The 15,240-nt window shown below is 38.7% G+C and overlaps 1 protein-coding gene across 1 annotated transcript in view; it reads right to left on the reverse strand.

Moving 5' to 3' along the window:
- Positions 1-15,240, reverse strand: part of LOC121942024 (slit homolog 1 protein-like) — a 39,015-nt gene that overhangs the window by 5,315 nt on the left and 18,460 nt on the right. Inside the window, 12 exon segments of the mRNA XM_042485086.1 lie at positions 556-686; positions 1,147-1,375; positions 3,011-3,148; positions 3,353-3,446; positions 3,722-3,861; positions 5,214-5,308; positions 5,638-5,762; positions 9,717-9,880; positions 12,087-12,158; positions 13,254-13,325; positions 13,572-13,643; positions 14,988-15,056. Of these exon segments, the coding sequence (XP_042341020.1) occupies positions 556-686; positions 1,147-1,375; positions 3,011-3,148; positions 3,353-3,446; positions 3,722-3,861; positions 5,214-5,308; positions 5,638-5,762; positions 9,717-9,880; positions 12,087-12,158; positions 13,254-13,325; positions 13,572-13,643; positions 14,988-15,056 (1,401 nt within the window).

The following is a 15,240-nucleotide window of genomic DNA, read 5'->3' on the forward strand; positions in this document are numbered from 1 at the left end:
GAAAAACTGTGCGTTTATTTAGCCAATGAGACAAATCTCCCATAATAACTGTATGTATCACATGCAATAACCTACCTTAAATAAGGAAAATTTGTTTTAACTCTTTAAACCTCCCATGACCCCATAATATTTTTGTGTGTTTGCGCTGCTCCTGTATCTGTTTTTGTTTTTCTGCTCATTGTCCCTATAATGCAAAAATGTTCATAAAATAAATAAATAAAGGTATGTTTTATTCTAAAAAATGAAGAAATATAGAAAGCCCCAGTAATGAGTCCTTAAACCCGGAAATCTGTTAGCATTTTAGCACCTCCACCACCCTCATCTGAAAATAAAAGGGTTTTTTTTATGGGTTTTTGGTTAGAAACCTGAAATAACGTCTGTGGTTAACACAAGCTGAAGAGACTTTCGCATTTGTTCTCAGACATAAAATACAGCAGTAAATACCCCCGTTAGCTTTTAACTTCTGGAGACTGCATTAAGGCCTCAAAAATCCTGAAAGTGGTGTTCATATGTGGCAGCTAACTGAACACAATGTGTAATATCGTAAACGTCTACCTGTAGATTGCAGTGGCAGGCTGGTTACCGGGATCGTATGTGACCCTGACATGACCCTGATGGAGCTCGACTGCGATTGGCTCGTTGTCACCGTTATAGAGCAAGATACCATTTTCCTCTGCTGTCGACACCTGAAACACACACACACACACACGCACACACGCACGAGTAAAAGTTGAGAAAAAAATTATCTGAAATGAGCGTTTCTCAATTTTACATTTAAAATAAAGTTAGTTTCAGAAAAAAATGTTTAAAAAAACCACTTTTTTGGGTATCATTATTTTTTTTGGTTTGTTTATTTTAATTTATTTATTCTTATTTTCGGGTAGTTTTCTGGTAACTCTTTACTAATTTCGTGATAAGTAAAGGAGGGACAATTAAAAAAGAGACGAGAAATGGTCCTTAATTATAGGGCCATTTGTTGGTAAGTTGCTCATTGTCCGTTTCCCATGTTTTCTGAAAGATATCGAGCTAATAAATTCAGGTTTCAGAGGGTTAAGACACCAGTTTGAGTATGTGTGTGTGTGCTACGGCTGATTTCTGATTCCGGTCATTCGTCAGTGTCTGTCACTTACGGGGTGACGTCCTCACCTGCAGCGTGATGTTGGTCTGAGGCCAGTTCTTGACGTCTTGCAGCTGAACATAAGAGTCCCTGTCGACAAAGTTGACGCTGAGCAGCTTCTCGCAGCTCTGACCCTCGAAGCCCGGCAGACACTGACAGACCGCAGTCCCCGTCTTCTCCACACAGGGGGCGCCGTTCTGACACTGCGCCAGCTGGCAGGGGGACGGGGGAGGAAGGGCCACCTCACAAAACTCACCACTGAGGGGAAAAAGAAGACGTCCAAGAGGGAATCGGTGAACGATTTCTGTTTTGTGAACATCAGTGAGATCGCTGAGTGGATCTGGATGAGGTCACTCTGTAATGAGGCTATAAGTTATTATTTCTTAAATATCAGTGGACACAAACAGATACCAACATCCTTTTCAGGTGTGCAAACTTCAGAATACTCCTCCAGAACAGAGAACTTAACTAGCTTTGCTTAGAGGCCACTTTTGCAAAATGACAGGAGGCCCCGGGGCCAAATGTGTTTCTGTGATTTAAGGACATTTCTCCAATTTTTGGACATTTTAAGGATTTAGGACAATTCTTAGATTTTAGAACACTTAAAGGATTTTAGGACATTTCTAAGATCTTTAGGACATTTCTAGGGTTTTAGGACATTTGCAGGATTTTTAGGACATTTCTATGATTTAAAGACATTTCTAAGATTTTTGGATGTTTCTAGGATTTTAGGACATTTCGAAGATTTTAAGACAATCCTATGATTTCAGGATGTTTATAGGATTTTCTGACATTTCTAAGATTTTAGGATGTTTCTTGGATTTTAGGACGTTCCTAAGATTTTAGGGCATTTCTAGAATTTTAGGACATTTCTAGGATTTTAAGTAGGGCTAAGTGATATGGAAAAAAGTCTTATCACGACAATTTTTTTCATATCAGTTGATATATAGTCGGTTATCACGATATACATCAAATCACTATTTTTGTCAAGCTTAAAGGTTCTCTTTTACTCCTAAATGAGATATGAAGATATCATGATTTTGGCTTAAATATTTATTTTCTGTCAGACATTGAACATGACAAATAAACTGTAGACTAGGCATCACCAACTGGAGGACCTATTCTACTAAAATTCAAAGAGGTCCAGTTACTAAAATAAAAGGTCTGAACCTCATACCTAAAATCAATTTCACGATTAATCGAACATTTTACTTCAATTCCGATTAATGAACGATTATTTACACCTCTGCAAACGTGTCTGTTTCAGATGCTTTGGTGCTTTGAGGAGAAGCTGCGCTCTGTTTGTCTGTCTCACTGCGCTGCTGTCGGACCATCAGCTGTTTGATCCACGATGAGGAAATGCTGTGGCTGTCAAACACTCAGCTGTTGTTTGGTTCGCCGCGGCGCTATTCTTATTATCATTTACTGTTCGTGTTGTCTGTCAAAACATGACTGGAATGTGTTCTATCGACATTCTGTCAACTACGTCTCATATTTCAATCAAGGAAAGGTTATATTGCGATTGATATCGTTATTGTTTTATCGCCCAGCCCTAATTTTAAGACTTTCCTATGATTTTAGGACATTAGGGGCTTAGTTAGGACCTCTGTCGGGGGTGCGGGAAATCCTCCACATCAAATCGTCATTTGATTTACAAGACAGAAGTTCAAAAACCAGCTGATTTTTAAAATTATTTTGTATAATTTTGAGTAACTTTTGCACAGTACCTTACATGTTAAACACACACAGATTTGGATAATGCCTTCACTGAAGTCTTAACATGAGAATGGAAACCATATTTCTAAATTTCCAGTATCCTCTGAGCTCTGACAGTCTATCTACAGAGCACTAGTATTCCCAGCATTCCCTTTTTGTTTTTGTTGTTGTCAGTACCTGTATCCCTGCGGACAGACGCAGCTGTAACCGTCCAGATGGTCGACACACTGAGCTCCGTTCTGACAGCGATGGTCCACACATTCATTATAATCTATACTGCAGTCTGGCCCCACCCAGCCTGGAATACACACACACCTGGAACACACACACACACACATATACAACATGACACATGGTGTGGGTTTTTGGGGAGTCAACACAGACCTCAGCAAAATTCACCTTTGTATGTGTTTGTCTGTGTGTGTCTATATTTTTAATCTCATCTGGGATCTGAAACTTTGCTGAGCATGGCAGTGATATAGTGTGTGTGTGTGTGTGTGTGTGTGTGTGTGTTGTCACCTGGGGCCGGTAGGAGTGCTGATGCAGGTGGACTGATGCTGACAGGGGTTTCTACCTGGAGAACACACACCTTCCTCTTCCTCACAAAACAGACCTGAGAGCGAGAGGAGAAGAAGAGGAATCACGTCGCAGTTTCTACTTTGAGGCCAAACAATTTATTTTCTTAACTATGTTATTATTTATTTAATTTTATAGCACGTTTCAATAAATAAGCAAGAATGGGTCTTAAAAATTGATCTTAATAAATAAAATAAGTATAAACCATCAAATTGTGAGAGTAAGACACTGCATAAAAGCCAGACTAAAACGTTTATGGACATCACTGGGTGGAAGGAGGATGTAAAGTGGCGATCGATGCTGGTGTCACACCTGTGTAGTTTGGAGGACACAGGCAGGTGTAGTTTCCCACTCCGTCCACACAGGTGGCATCGTTCTCACACCCGTGGTCCTGACAGTCGTCCACGTTCACCTCGCAGAAAGTACCGTGGAAACCAAATGCACATGCACAGCTACACACACGAAAACAAAGACAAAAATAAACTGTAATATTCACAGGCAGTAAGGTATAATAAAATACTGACACCTTACAAAATATGTTGATTCATCAGCTATTAACCAGCTTATTAGTGCTTCATGTTGTGAAGGGTCGTCTGACGGCAGATGTCATTGTGTTCGCAAAACATAATCTCCAATAAACACCTGTTAGAAACCTGAAAACTGTGAAAACGGGTGTGTTTATCACCTGAGTCCTGAAATGCTTCACAGATGTTCAGAATGAAGCAGCCATATTTATATATATATTTCTAAAGCATGTGACATGTTAATGTGTCTTATGTGTAAAGATGCTAACAATTAAAATTGGCAAATTTCACATGCCGACACTGTTAGCATTTCACTTCAGCCTTAATGTCAACATGTAACTAACATGAATTCGCTCATTACTTTCAGGAGTTATTCCATCATGACGTGGACTTTTTGATGCCGTTGTTGGTGGCATCCATCCAACGGATATTGAGATATTTCAGACTTAGATCAACATTACACTGCACTGACACGTCGATAATCTAAATAAAAATGGCAGAAATTGCATGCTGTGTCCTCGCTGCAGCGGCCGCGGGTTCGATTCTGGCCTCGGCCCTTTGCTGCATGTCGTCCTCTCTCTGTTTCTCTCCCCTTTCACGTTCCTCCTAGCTGTCGTATCCATTAAAGGCTTAATACCCCCCCCCAAAAATTGCAAAAGACATATTAAAATAATTGTATATAATTATATATTATAAATAAAACAATATGTGATAATGTAAAATAATAATAAGAAGTACATATTCACTTTAAAATTGAACTGGGGATGCTGATACTCTTTCACACTTGAGCTGTCCTATCATTAAAAGGCTAAAATCCTGAAAAAAATAATCCTTAAAAAATTGCAAAAAAAATATAAGAGAAATAAACTAAACCAAAGGAAAAAAAAACACAATATGTGATCATGTAAAATAATATTAAAAAGTACATATTCACTTTCGAATGAAACTGGAGATACTGATACCAATGTTTATATATTATTGTTTTTTTATTGCTATCTATTTCTCATTCTTTGACTGTTTTAAATTTGTTAATCCCTTAATCATATTACCACTGAGTGAGATCAAATCCAATCATACACATTTATCAAACAACCTTTAAATCCGATATTGTTGTTTTTGCCCATAATTTTATCATTTTTATTTGTTGAAATAAAGATCTTAGTTAACTAACATTTTTTAAAAAATACATTAAAATGAGCAGGTTTACAGCAGAGTGCATCTATTGTTTGTTTTGTTTGTGTGTGTGTTTTTTTTGCCTCTCATACATTTGCAGTTGTTACCTGAACCCTCTCGTCTGCTCGTCACTGATGCAGATTCCTCCGTTTGTGCAGGGATTACTGACACAGGCATCCACCGGAGTCTCACAGTGTTTACCCTAAAGTATCACACACACACACACACACACACACACAAACATAGAATACAAAGCATTTTGTCGAGCATTAGATCATCTGAGTAACTGATGGGATTATTCTCAGAGACAGATGTGGGCTCAAAATAATCACCGACAGCACGCAAACACGTGAAATATTGGATCAGTGGTTTTGTAAATGGATTGTTGTTTGTGTGTGTGTGTAGAAAATTTTTGATTAAACACCACAAGGTGACGGAAAAAATGGACAAACTCGCTAACTAGATCACGAGAGCCTCTATGCAGCACGCGACTAACACACACACATACAACACAAACACGCAGTGTCGTACCGTGAAGCCGGACTTGCATGTGCAGGTGTACAGCTCCGTGTGGTGGACCTGACAGACACCCTGATTCTGGCAGGGAGAGGTCACACAGGGGCTGCATTTGGCCTGGACAGATGCCTCGACGGGACCTGACAACACACACACACACACACACACACACACAAATCAGTTAGAGGTTTGGTCTTCATAAAGACGATAAACAGCAGGAGAAAAAAGTTCTCTGACTTTCTGAGGTCAGCAGGCGACACGAGGGGCTTGATATATGAAAGAAAAAGACAGAACTCTAAAGAAAAATGTCCGTTAGATAAAAGCTGGTGGCTGAATGAAACATGTTATTATATTTTTCTCTTCGCTTTGTATTGATCGTGAAAGACATTTAACTATATTCATGTTCACACAATTCATGACCAACGTCATTCACATTCACAGGACACAGAGACCCTCACAAAGTAGACTGACTGGCACACAAAGCACATGAAAAGAAAAGTAAGAAAGAAAGAGGAAAGTAAGAAAGAAAATGATTAACATGATTTGGCACGTCAGGGCTTCAGGACACTTAAATCACTTTGGACAAGCATTATAAAGACTTTTTTTTGGTTTATTTATTTAATTTTTATCCTGTCAGCTATTCCTTTAAAATGTTGACTTGTCAAAGTCACTGAAAAGCTGATATATATCAATTATTACTTTTGATTTTGGGTCGACAGATTATCAGCCGGGCTGATTATTGGGGCGGATATCTGGCATTTTACTGATTACCGCTGTTTTATTTTAATGATCGCCGATAAAATAAATGAATTAAAAAAGTGCAAAGAAAGTGCCAGAATGGGAGGAACTTTTACTTTGTAAACCTTCAAGAGGCTATTTTTATTTAATCACTTTTTATTTCAATTTTCACTCAACTATATATAAATATTTTTTTTAAAAAGTTGCTGGAAACTTGCTGTACATGATATTGAAAGTTTCAGTTTTATATATTTACATTGACAAAAAGATTTTCTTTGTTATAGTGAATGCATATGGGTTTAAAATACTGGTTATTGGTCTCATTAACTACACATAATCAGTATCGATATCGGTCGACCCCTACTTTTGATGCTCATATAAAAGTGCACAAGCATGAAATTTAACACAAATTAATGAAGCCTGTTTTATTGTGAATGAGCAGGAAGAAGGTGACATTACCTGCCACGTGTCAAACTCACATTTAGAGAAGTGTGACTTGCGCTAAGCAAAACAAAAAGGCTCCATGCAGACGTGGGGGAACATTAATTACTGTGAGCTCTTCACAATTCATTCTTTTAGTGCCACAGTGTTTTAAAAAATGCAACAATTAGCGCCTGTGATGATGCACACAGGGTCTGATCACGCTGTCACTACTGAAAAGTTCACACTGTCTTCACACGATGAAGAGGGTGGGATCGAGCGTCTGCTGTTATAACACAAGTTCAACTCCACATTGTGAGTTTTCAGCTGTTAAAAATATTCACCTCCGAACCTCCTCGTATTTCATTGCTTCACAACTTTAAGATTCTGGTGGTTAATTAAGCTTTTTGATCAATGCGAAAAAAAGAGAGACTGTTGAAAGAAAACCCCTGCACGCATATGAATAAAACAAAACACTGAATAACAGATCGCTCTCTGCACTCTCAGATAGATCATCACCGCTACAGCCAACTGTTTTCGGGGTCACACAGTAAGTTGATTACAGTCTGACTGATGAGGCAGCATGGGCAATATGACAGGCCAAATTTAAAGATGATAATAAACTTTGCTTGTGTAGATCTTTTTTTACAAAGTGCTTCAAAGGAAAAAAAAAAGAGTGAGCTAATAATACCAAGCAATAAAAATTAAAGTTAAAAGCGGAGGAGAAAACTGCAGGGACGGAAAGGTAAAACCACAAAAACCATACCAAGTTTGCATAAAGGATTTAAAGACGTTAGAGATGCAGTCTGTTTAGTCTCAGTGGGTGTTCCACTGTCTGGGTGCTCTAATTGCAAAGACTCGGTCACCTTTTGTCTGGGAATATATTTTCAAGCAAAGTCATTAAATGCTGTGAGGTAGAATTTGAAAATAAATATTAAACAAGCAGATAATGTAAATTGGCTAGCACAGCAGTACTTTTTGTACTAACCTCAGCACCTGTTGCTAAAGTCAAATAACTAAAAGTTTCTCGGTTGAATTTGCAAAATTTGGTCCATGATGTGCATTAAAGGAGCTATATGTAAGATCTGGGCATAATTTTAGTTTAAAAACATTTAAACTTTGATTAAAAAATTAAGAATAAATCTACCTTCTTCTACCTTTTTTGTGACTGTGGTGCTGCTAAAACTGAGCTAAGTAAACTATAAAGTAAAATGTAAACAAAAACGCCACATGTGAAGCGGTCTTAGCGGTCTTAATACTTTATAGACGAATACCGGAAGAAGTCGCCATTATTACGGTGGCATCTCCCTCACTACCACATCTGTTTGAATGCAAACGGTACTGAGAAGTGAACAGTTCTCTAGTTTTACCTTTACTGACTGTGTAACGTTACTTTTGAAAACCATGTCTGGGAGTTTGGGGAGGAATCTGTGCAGCTCTCAGCTGCTCTAACGGTCGTGGCAAACTTTAACGTTAGAAAAAAACCAGAACGTGAAATACACATGCCTTTATTTGTGGCGCTGTCTGAGAGCGAGAAGTGGGTCAAAAATATTATCAGAAGGGATGAAATTATATAACAACATGAAATCACATATCTTTTAATTTTTTTTCCAAATGTAACAGGTTAGTAACGATTAAATTCAGCTTTTTATTAACTGCCTGTGTTAGCTTACGTTAGGTAGTACAGCATATTACAGCGCCTCATCACTTTATTATATGCGATATGCAAATCTGAATAAGTAAAGATCACCGTGTTTGCTCACCGGGCGAACAGCGGCAGCTAACCGGGCGAACAGCAGCAGCCCACCTGGTGATACCCGATTAGCCCGGCTAACAACGACAGCTTCCCATATAACGTACGTTCATTGGTCACTCGAGGTCACTGCCTAACTTCAGCAATCATCTACACATGCTGCTGTCACCATAACTTTATTGTTTAATACTGTATCTACGGCTGTCGATGTCAGCGGGCAGCAGCCAGCGCCGCCGCAGTATTGGCGGCGCTGCCTCCATAACCAAATATACGAACTACCAATTAAAGACGTGACGATACAACATAGCCTCCTTATCTTGAAAAAGAATATCATCCAATTAACTTTGTTAGCTCTCAAATATTGATGTTGGTTTCAGCCTGAAAAATGAAACAAAAAAGTAATTTATAACTCAAATGTAAATGATGAAATCTAACTGAAGCGACTTAACAAATCGTTTATTTAAAGCGACATCAGTCACATAAATTAGACTTATTCGATGCAGTTTTATTCTACTCATTCCCAGAGTAGCCATCGTTCACTTGTGTCCATCTGAATGAAAATATCATGTCTGCTTCGCCCCCGCTGTGACCTTGCACACATAACCAGCATTGTGCATAATATTTTTTCTGATTGCGCTCTTAAAATAGGGGCCTGTGCATCTTAAATAAAATACAAGAAAATTTAAATTCAGCTCACACGATGAGAATATTCTCAGGAATTGTGTGTCTCCTGCAAATTTTTTTCTTTAATGAAGGCAACTTTTTTTTTGCCTCGGTTAAATACAGTGAGCACGGCAGCATCTTCGGCTGTGACAGGTGTGTAGGAGTGAAAGACGCCAACTCCTGATGAAGGTCACAGCCACTAAAAAGCCTACTTTTATTAATCTATTCATCTATCTATCGCTTCATCTATTAGGAAGCGTCAGTGTGTGGGTGTTTGTTCTCTTAGCTCTTTTCACAAACGATGGCAGAATCACGCAGGATGAAAAAAAAAGAAAAAATAAGCCAATTATATTTGTTTACATCACAAATTTCTGAAAAAGATGATATTAGCATCATGTGAAGACGGTACATGTTAGGTCACTTTGATTTATAAAGACAAAATGATCCAAATGAGTGCAAAATATGAAGCTACCAAAGGTTTTTTCCTTCGTGTGCAGTTAGCAGGTGCGTGTTTTCATACCCAGACACTGGAATTTGTCGGCGGGAGTGGTGAGCAGCAGCTTGCCCTCCATGCCGCGCGGTCCGGCACAGCGGGCGATGCCGGGCTCCTTATAGCCGCTCTTCACCCAGTCTGACAGCCAGAGCAGGCGGCAGTCACAGTACAGAGGGTTGGCTCCGATCGCTCTGATAGACAGAGGTAAACAAAGAGTCAGGTCACTGACAGAGAGGAGGATCTCTGCAGAAAGAAAGGAGAAGATGTGAAGAAAAAGCACAAGAAGTGTTTATGGAGGAAGAAACCAAAGGGAAATGGAGGGGAAGAAAATGAAAATGAATGGAGAAAAGAAATGGAAACAAGGGAGAAATGATAAGTGGAGAGAATGATGCAAAATAAGTAGTAAGGTGTAGATGGAGTGAAGAAGAAGAAAAAAATTAAAAGGAGAGAAAGAAAAAGGTGAAAACGTTGAAGAAAAGATGAGACAGGTTGGAGGGTTGGAAAGGAGGAGATAGTATGACAGGAAAAGAAATGGTAAGAAGAAAGCTAGAGAAAGAGAGAGGAAAAGGATAAAAGATTCATTCAAAAGAAAGAAAAAACAAGAAAACAAGACGGACAACAGATGGAGACGCAAAGGCAGACAGACAGAAAGAAAGGATAACGAAAAAAGAAAAAAGAGAGAAAAACAGAAAAGAGTAAAAGAGAGAGGTAAAATGACAGAAAGAAAGGAAAAAGGAAAGATAAATGGAGAAATTAAGACAAAACTACACAAAAGATAAATAAAAAACAAAGAAAAAGGAAAGTAACAAGACAGAAAACAAGGCAGACAGGAAGAAAGGAAAAAAAGAAAAAAGAGAAAAAACAAAGAAAAGAAATAAAGAAAAAAAAGAAAGACAGATGGAGAAATAAAGACAATGACAAAAAAGGAAAAAGAAAATGACAAAGAAAAACGGACAAAAAGAATGGATTAAAAGACAAAAAAAATGGAAAAAAGAAAAAGAAAGAAAGAAAGAAAGTTAAAACAAAAAATACATCAACAATTTTTGCACTAATTTCTGAAGCCACATGGTGGAGCTCTCAGTCCTCCCAGCCATCGTCTCACACACACACACACACACACACACACACACACACACACACACACACACACACACACACACACAAAGGTCATATGTGAGAATCTGCAGTTCTCTTTAGTGGATTTCCATCAGGAACAAATGATGAGGAGGACAACACTTCCTGTCTGTCACTGACACACGTCTTATGTCACATCAGCTCACCTGGATCCCGTCAGGTGAGACCGCGTGTAAACGTACACGGAACGACCGTGAACATGTAAAACTCTGTTCTGAGCAAACTGGCTTGATTTCGTTCAAAAACATGGGAACAGGGCATCAAGCAACTTATAGCAAGAAATAAGCCAAAAGTCACAAGAATAAAGAAATATTAAGAAAATATAATAAAGAGAATTATGAATATATCTGTCTGGACATTATTATTATTATTATTTTAATCTTGAGGGTTTTATTAAGAACTCTTACTTTAGTGCTTTAATTAATTACAAAGTCTTGCTTTTTTATCTTTGTGTGTGTGTGTGTGTGTGTGTGTTTCATACAAAGTGCTTTGCTTGGATGAAAATTGCTATACAAATAAATTCTGACTGACAAAGACATGAAATGCTGGATTTCCACTCTAAATATGGTGATTCACCATCAGACAAACAAAGCATCAGAGAAGCATCAAAAGCAAAAAAAAAAGTCAATCTCAGCACTAAAATCGGTTGCAAAAGATCATTTTACAGCCTGACTCATTATCCTGACTGGCAGGATTTTATTTCAGAATTGATTTTTATGCTTCAGAAGGCAAAAATAAAAATACTCCCTCCTCCTGCTCTCCATCACTTCTTCTTCTCCTCCCTTTCTTAATCCTTTTCATCTCCAGCCTCTCCACCAACATCCATCTCCGCTCTCCTCCCTCCACACTTACTGTAGACCCTCACATTGACTCACACGGGTCATGCTTGACTGAAGATGATTATACTGTATATACACACACACATAAACGCATGCACGCACGCACACACACACACGCGTGCAGGCTCAGATCAATAGACCCATGGGAAACGATGGATCTCTCACTCCGGCTAATTCAATCCACCAAGCAGCCACTTGAAACCACTCAGTCTCTGAGAACTGGACTCTATCTGACTGGAGCCATAAAAGCAGGGGGATGAACATGCATCACACACGCACACACACACGCACACACACACACACACACACACACACACACACACACACACACACACACAGAGACCTCATTCTGTCAGCAAGGACAGGCCCTGCTGTCATTACTCATGTACATGTGTGCATGCTGCATGTATATTTGAGTGCTTACAGGTGAGACAGGGAGGCCACGTCGCTGAAGATGCCCTGCTGCAGCTCCGAGATGTCGTTGCCATGGAGAGAGCTGAAAGACGGACACGGCGGAGGGTCAAAAACGGTCAAAGAGAAAAACCCAGAGGCCACAATGACTGTGACAGGCGGCAACATGAGGGAACGCTCAAAGTCTAAAAGCAGATGATGGCTTGTTGTAATAAAGCGAGGGGGCGACGGTGATGTGGTTTGGCCTGTGACATGTGTGGCATGATGTGTGTGAGAGTGTATGTGTGTGTGTGTGTGTGCGTCAGGGTTCCTACAGCTTAAGGCAAGTTAGATTTAAAACTTTTTTAATGTGACTTCGAATTAAGTTTAGAATCAATCTTACAATAACCAAAACTGAACAAGGACAATTTTGTTTTGCCCAAATGGTTTTATCTCCGTCAAATGTCAAAAAATAAGTCTTTTTACGGTGGCGCACATAGAATACAATGATTATATTATATTTTTGTAAAGGTATGTGTTTAGTTCACCGACAGAAGTGGGAAATATTTGGCATTTCTGGTTCGTTTTCTGGAGGATTTTGTGTTTCTCAATCTGCATGTGAGATTTCACAGCTTGGATTCCCATCATGACAAGTTTCAGAAAAATAATTTATTAAATTATTTAACAACAACAACAACAACAACAACAACAACAACAACAACAACAACAACAAAGAAAGAGGATGTTACCAATTAGTTAAGGATTTTTTTGACAGATTAATTTAAGTCAATTTAATATAAATTAAAGGCCTTATTTTTAAATTAATGAATTTATTGCATTTTAAAACTTTTTAAGGATCCCTGGTGTGTGTGTGTGTGTGTGTGTGTGTGTGTGTGTGTGTGTGTAGGTGTGCATGTAGCTGCAGGCCAAAGAGGTATTATGATTATTATTTATTCTAATGAGGTACCAACATTTCTTTAAGAATTTTCTGTGAGAAATTTTGTATTGATCATTTTATCTTCTGATTTTGTGTGTGTTTTGAGTTCTCACAGTGTGACTCAAAACATGTGTGGCCGCATGTTTGTGTAATAAAAGCCCATAAAACTGGAGAAATCCCTTGTGTCCACGATTGAACTGGAGGAGAGCAGCTACAGTGTGTGAGTGTGTGTGTGTGTGTGTGTGTGTGTGTGTGAGAGCTCACAGCAGTCTCAGGGAGCGCAGGCCACCCAGTGCCAGAGGAGGGATGCAGCGCAGAGAGTTGTAACTGAGGATCCTGCAGGAGGAGAAACAACACAACTTGCTGATTGTATTGATTAAATATCTGTTATAAACAATGTCAAGACCCTCGGCTGCTGAGGTCTATGAATCCTTCTGTATCAGACAGACTTTAAACAGCAAAAGAACTGATGAGACTCAAAGTCCCACATAATATTTGACAAATGACATGTATAAGTGTAGTGCATGTGTGCATGTGTGCGCAGGTGCGTGTGTGCATGTGTGTGTGTGCGTGTGGACTCACAGCGTGGTGAGCTGACTCATGTTGGAGAAGGAGTCATCGGACAGGGAGCTGATTTTATTGTTGCTCAGATCTCTGCAGAGACAAAGGTAAGTTCTTATCAATACAAACACACACACACACACACACACACACGCACGTAGACACACACACACACACACACACACACAAAATACACTACATGTGTCCCAGACAAATACACAGATATATAGTACACACACAAAGAAAATAATAACACCTACTGTGATTTCTCCCCTTGACAAACACACACAAACACACTTACAATAAAAAAATCTTAAAATGCCAATGATCATTAAATCAATTTGATCACATGAAGAACTTTATGTGTGTGTGTGTGTGTGTGTGTATAAATATAAAGATGCATGAAGCTTTTTGTAATAAACTGAACTCTGCACAGATGCAAACACACAGTCCACAGCTCCCCCTGCTGGATGTGTTTATGAATACATGACCATGTTTTTGCTTTTTTTTGCTTTTTGGACATGCAGCTGTTATACATACAATATCCTTCCAACATGCCAAAATTTAGAATTCAAAATTGACAGTAAGGATGAGGTCAAAGTGCTGATTGTGATCTTAAATTGAGAGTGTGCACATCCATGTTATATGTGAATGCTGAATGCTTCTTTAAAAGAAACATGGGAAAAAGACAAAGAGCAATTTCAGATGTAAAAAAATTGTAGGAAAAAAAGGAGAAAGAAAGAAAGGAGAGAGAGAAAGAGAGAGAGAAAACTACCTGAAAATTTGAAAAAAAAAAGAGCAAAACCATATATATTAATTTAATATTTCTACAACTATAATAATTGTGTAACATAATTAAAAAAAGAATCATGATAATTGTAACTGTATTTTTTTTGGACATTTTTCCATGGCTTCTTGAAATTGTAATACTCAATTTTTTTAGTTACTCTTTTTTTCCCCCCGTGCTTTTTCTAAAGAAATCAAACCAGTTTGCTTAGAGTTCAAAGCAAAATAGTTTGAAAAAGGAACATGACCTCGATAAATTTTGCTGACCTCAAAAAGTCAATAATGCTATAATCGTCACAGGCCTACGAGCAGTGAAACTAGGAGACTGTATAACATGAGCTATGAGTTGTGCGTTATTCACTGTCAGAGCTTTTTGAACTTGCTGTCTTTACTTCACTTTAAACTAAATGTGCGTAGAGACAAAACGATAAAAATGTGTCAGCATAACTGCCCTGTATCCCGATAAAATAGCTCCTTTGCTGAATGTGGATGCATTCAAAGAGGCGGCGGAGCACAAAGGTGTAATTAGAACGACTGTTGACAGTTTCCGTGGTTATAAAGAGTGTCAGCAGAGTGATTACAGATGTGGCTGAGGATGAGTGGAGTGCGGGGATTCGCGTGAATGGAGAGTTTTAGTCGAGTGGCTCTTACACAAGCTGCAGGTATTTGAAAGTGGCTAACTCCTTGGGAACATTGGTGAACTGGTTACCATCCAGATATCTGAGAGGACGAAACAGAAAGAGAGAAAGAGGGAGAGAGAGAGAGAGAGAAAGAGAGAGAAAGGCATTTACTGTGCAGCGCTGCCAAATAACAATTCACACCCTCCATTCGGGAAATCCTGAGATCATTTCTCACATAATCACATCTCCACAAACTCAAGAGGGTCCTGATTGAATGGAATCAA

Source organism: Plectropomus leopardus, chromosome 4 (assembly GCF_008729295.1).
Source record: "Plectropomus leopardus isolate mb chromosome 4, YSFRI_Pleo_2.0, whole genome shotgun sequence".
NCBI classification, from domain to species: domain Eukaryota; kingdom Metazoa; phylum Chordata; class Actinopteri; order Perciformes; family Serranidae; genus Plectropomus; species Plectropomus leopardus.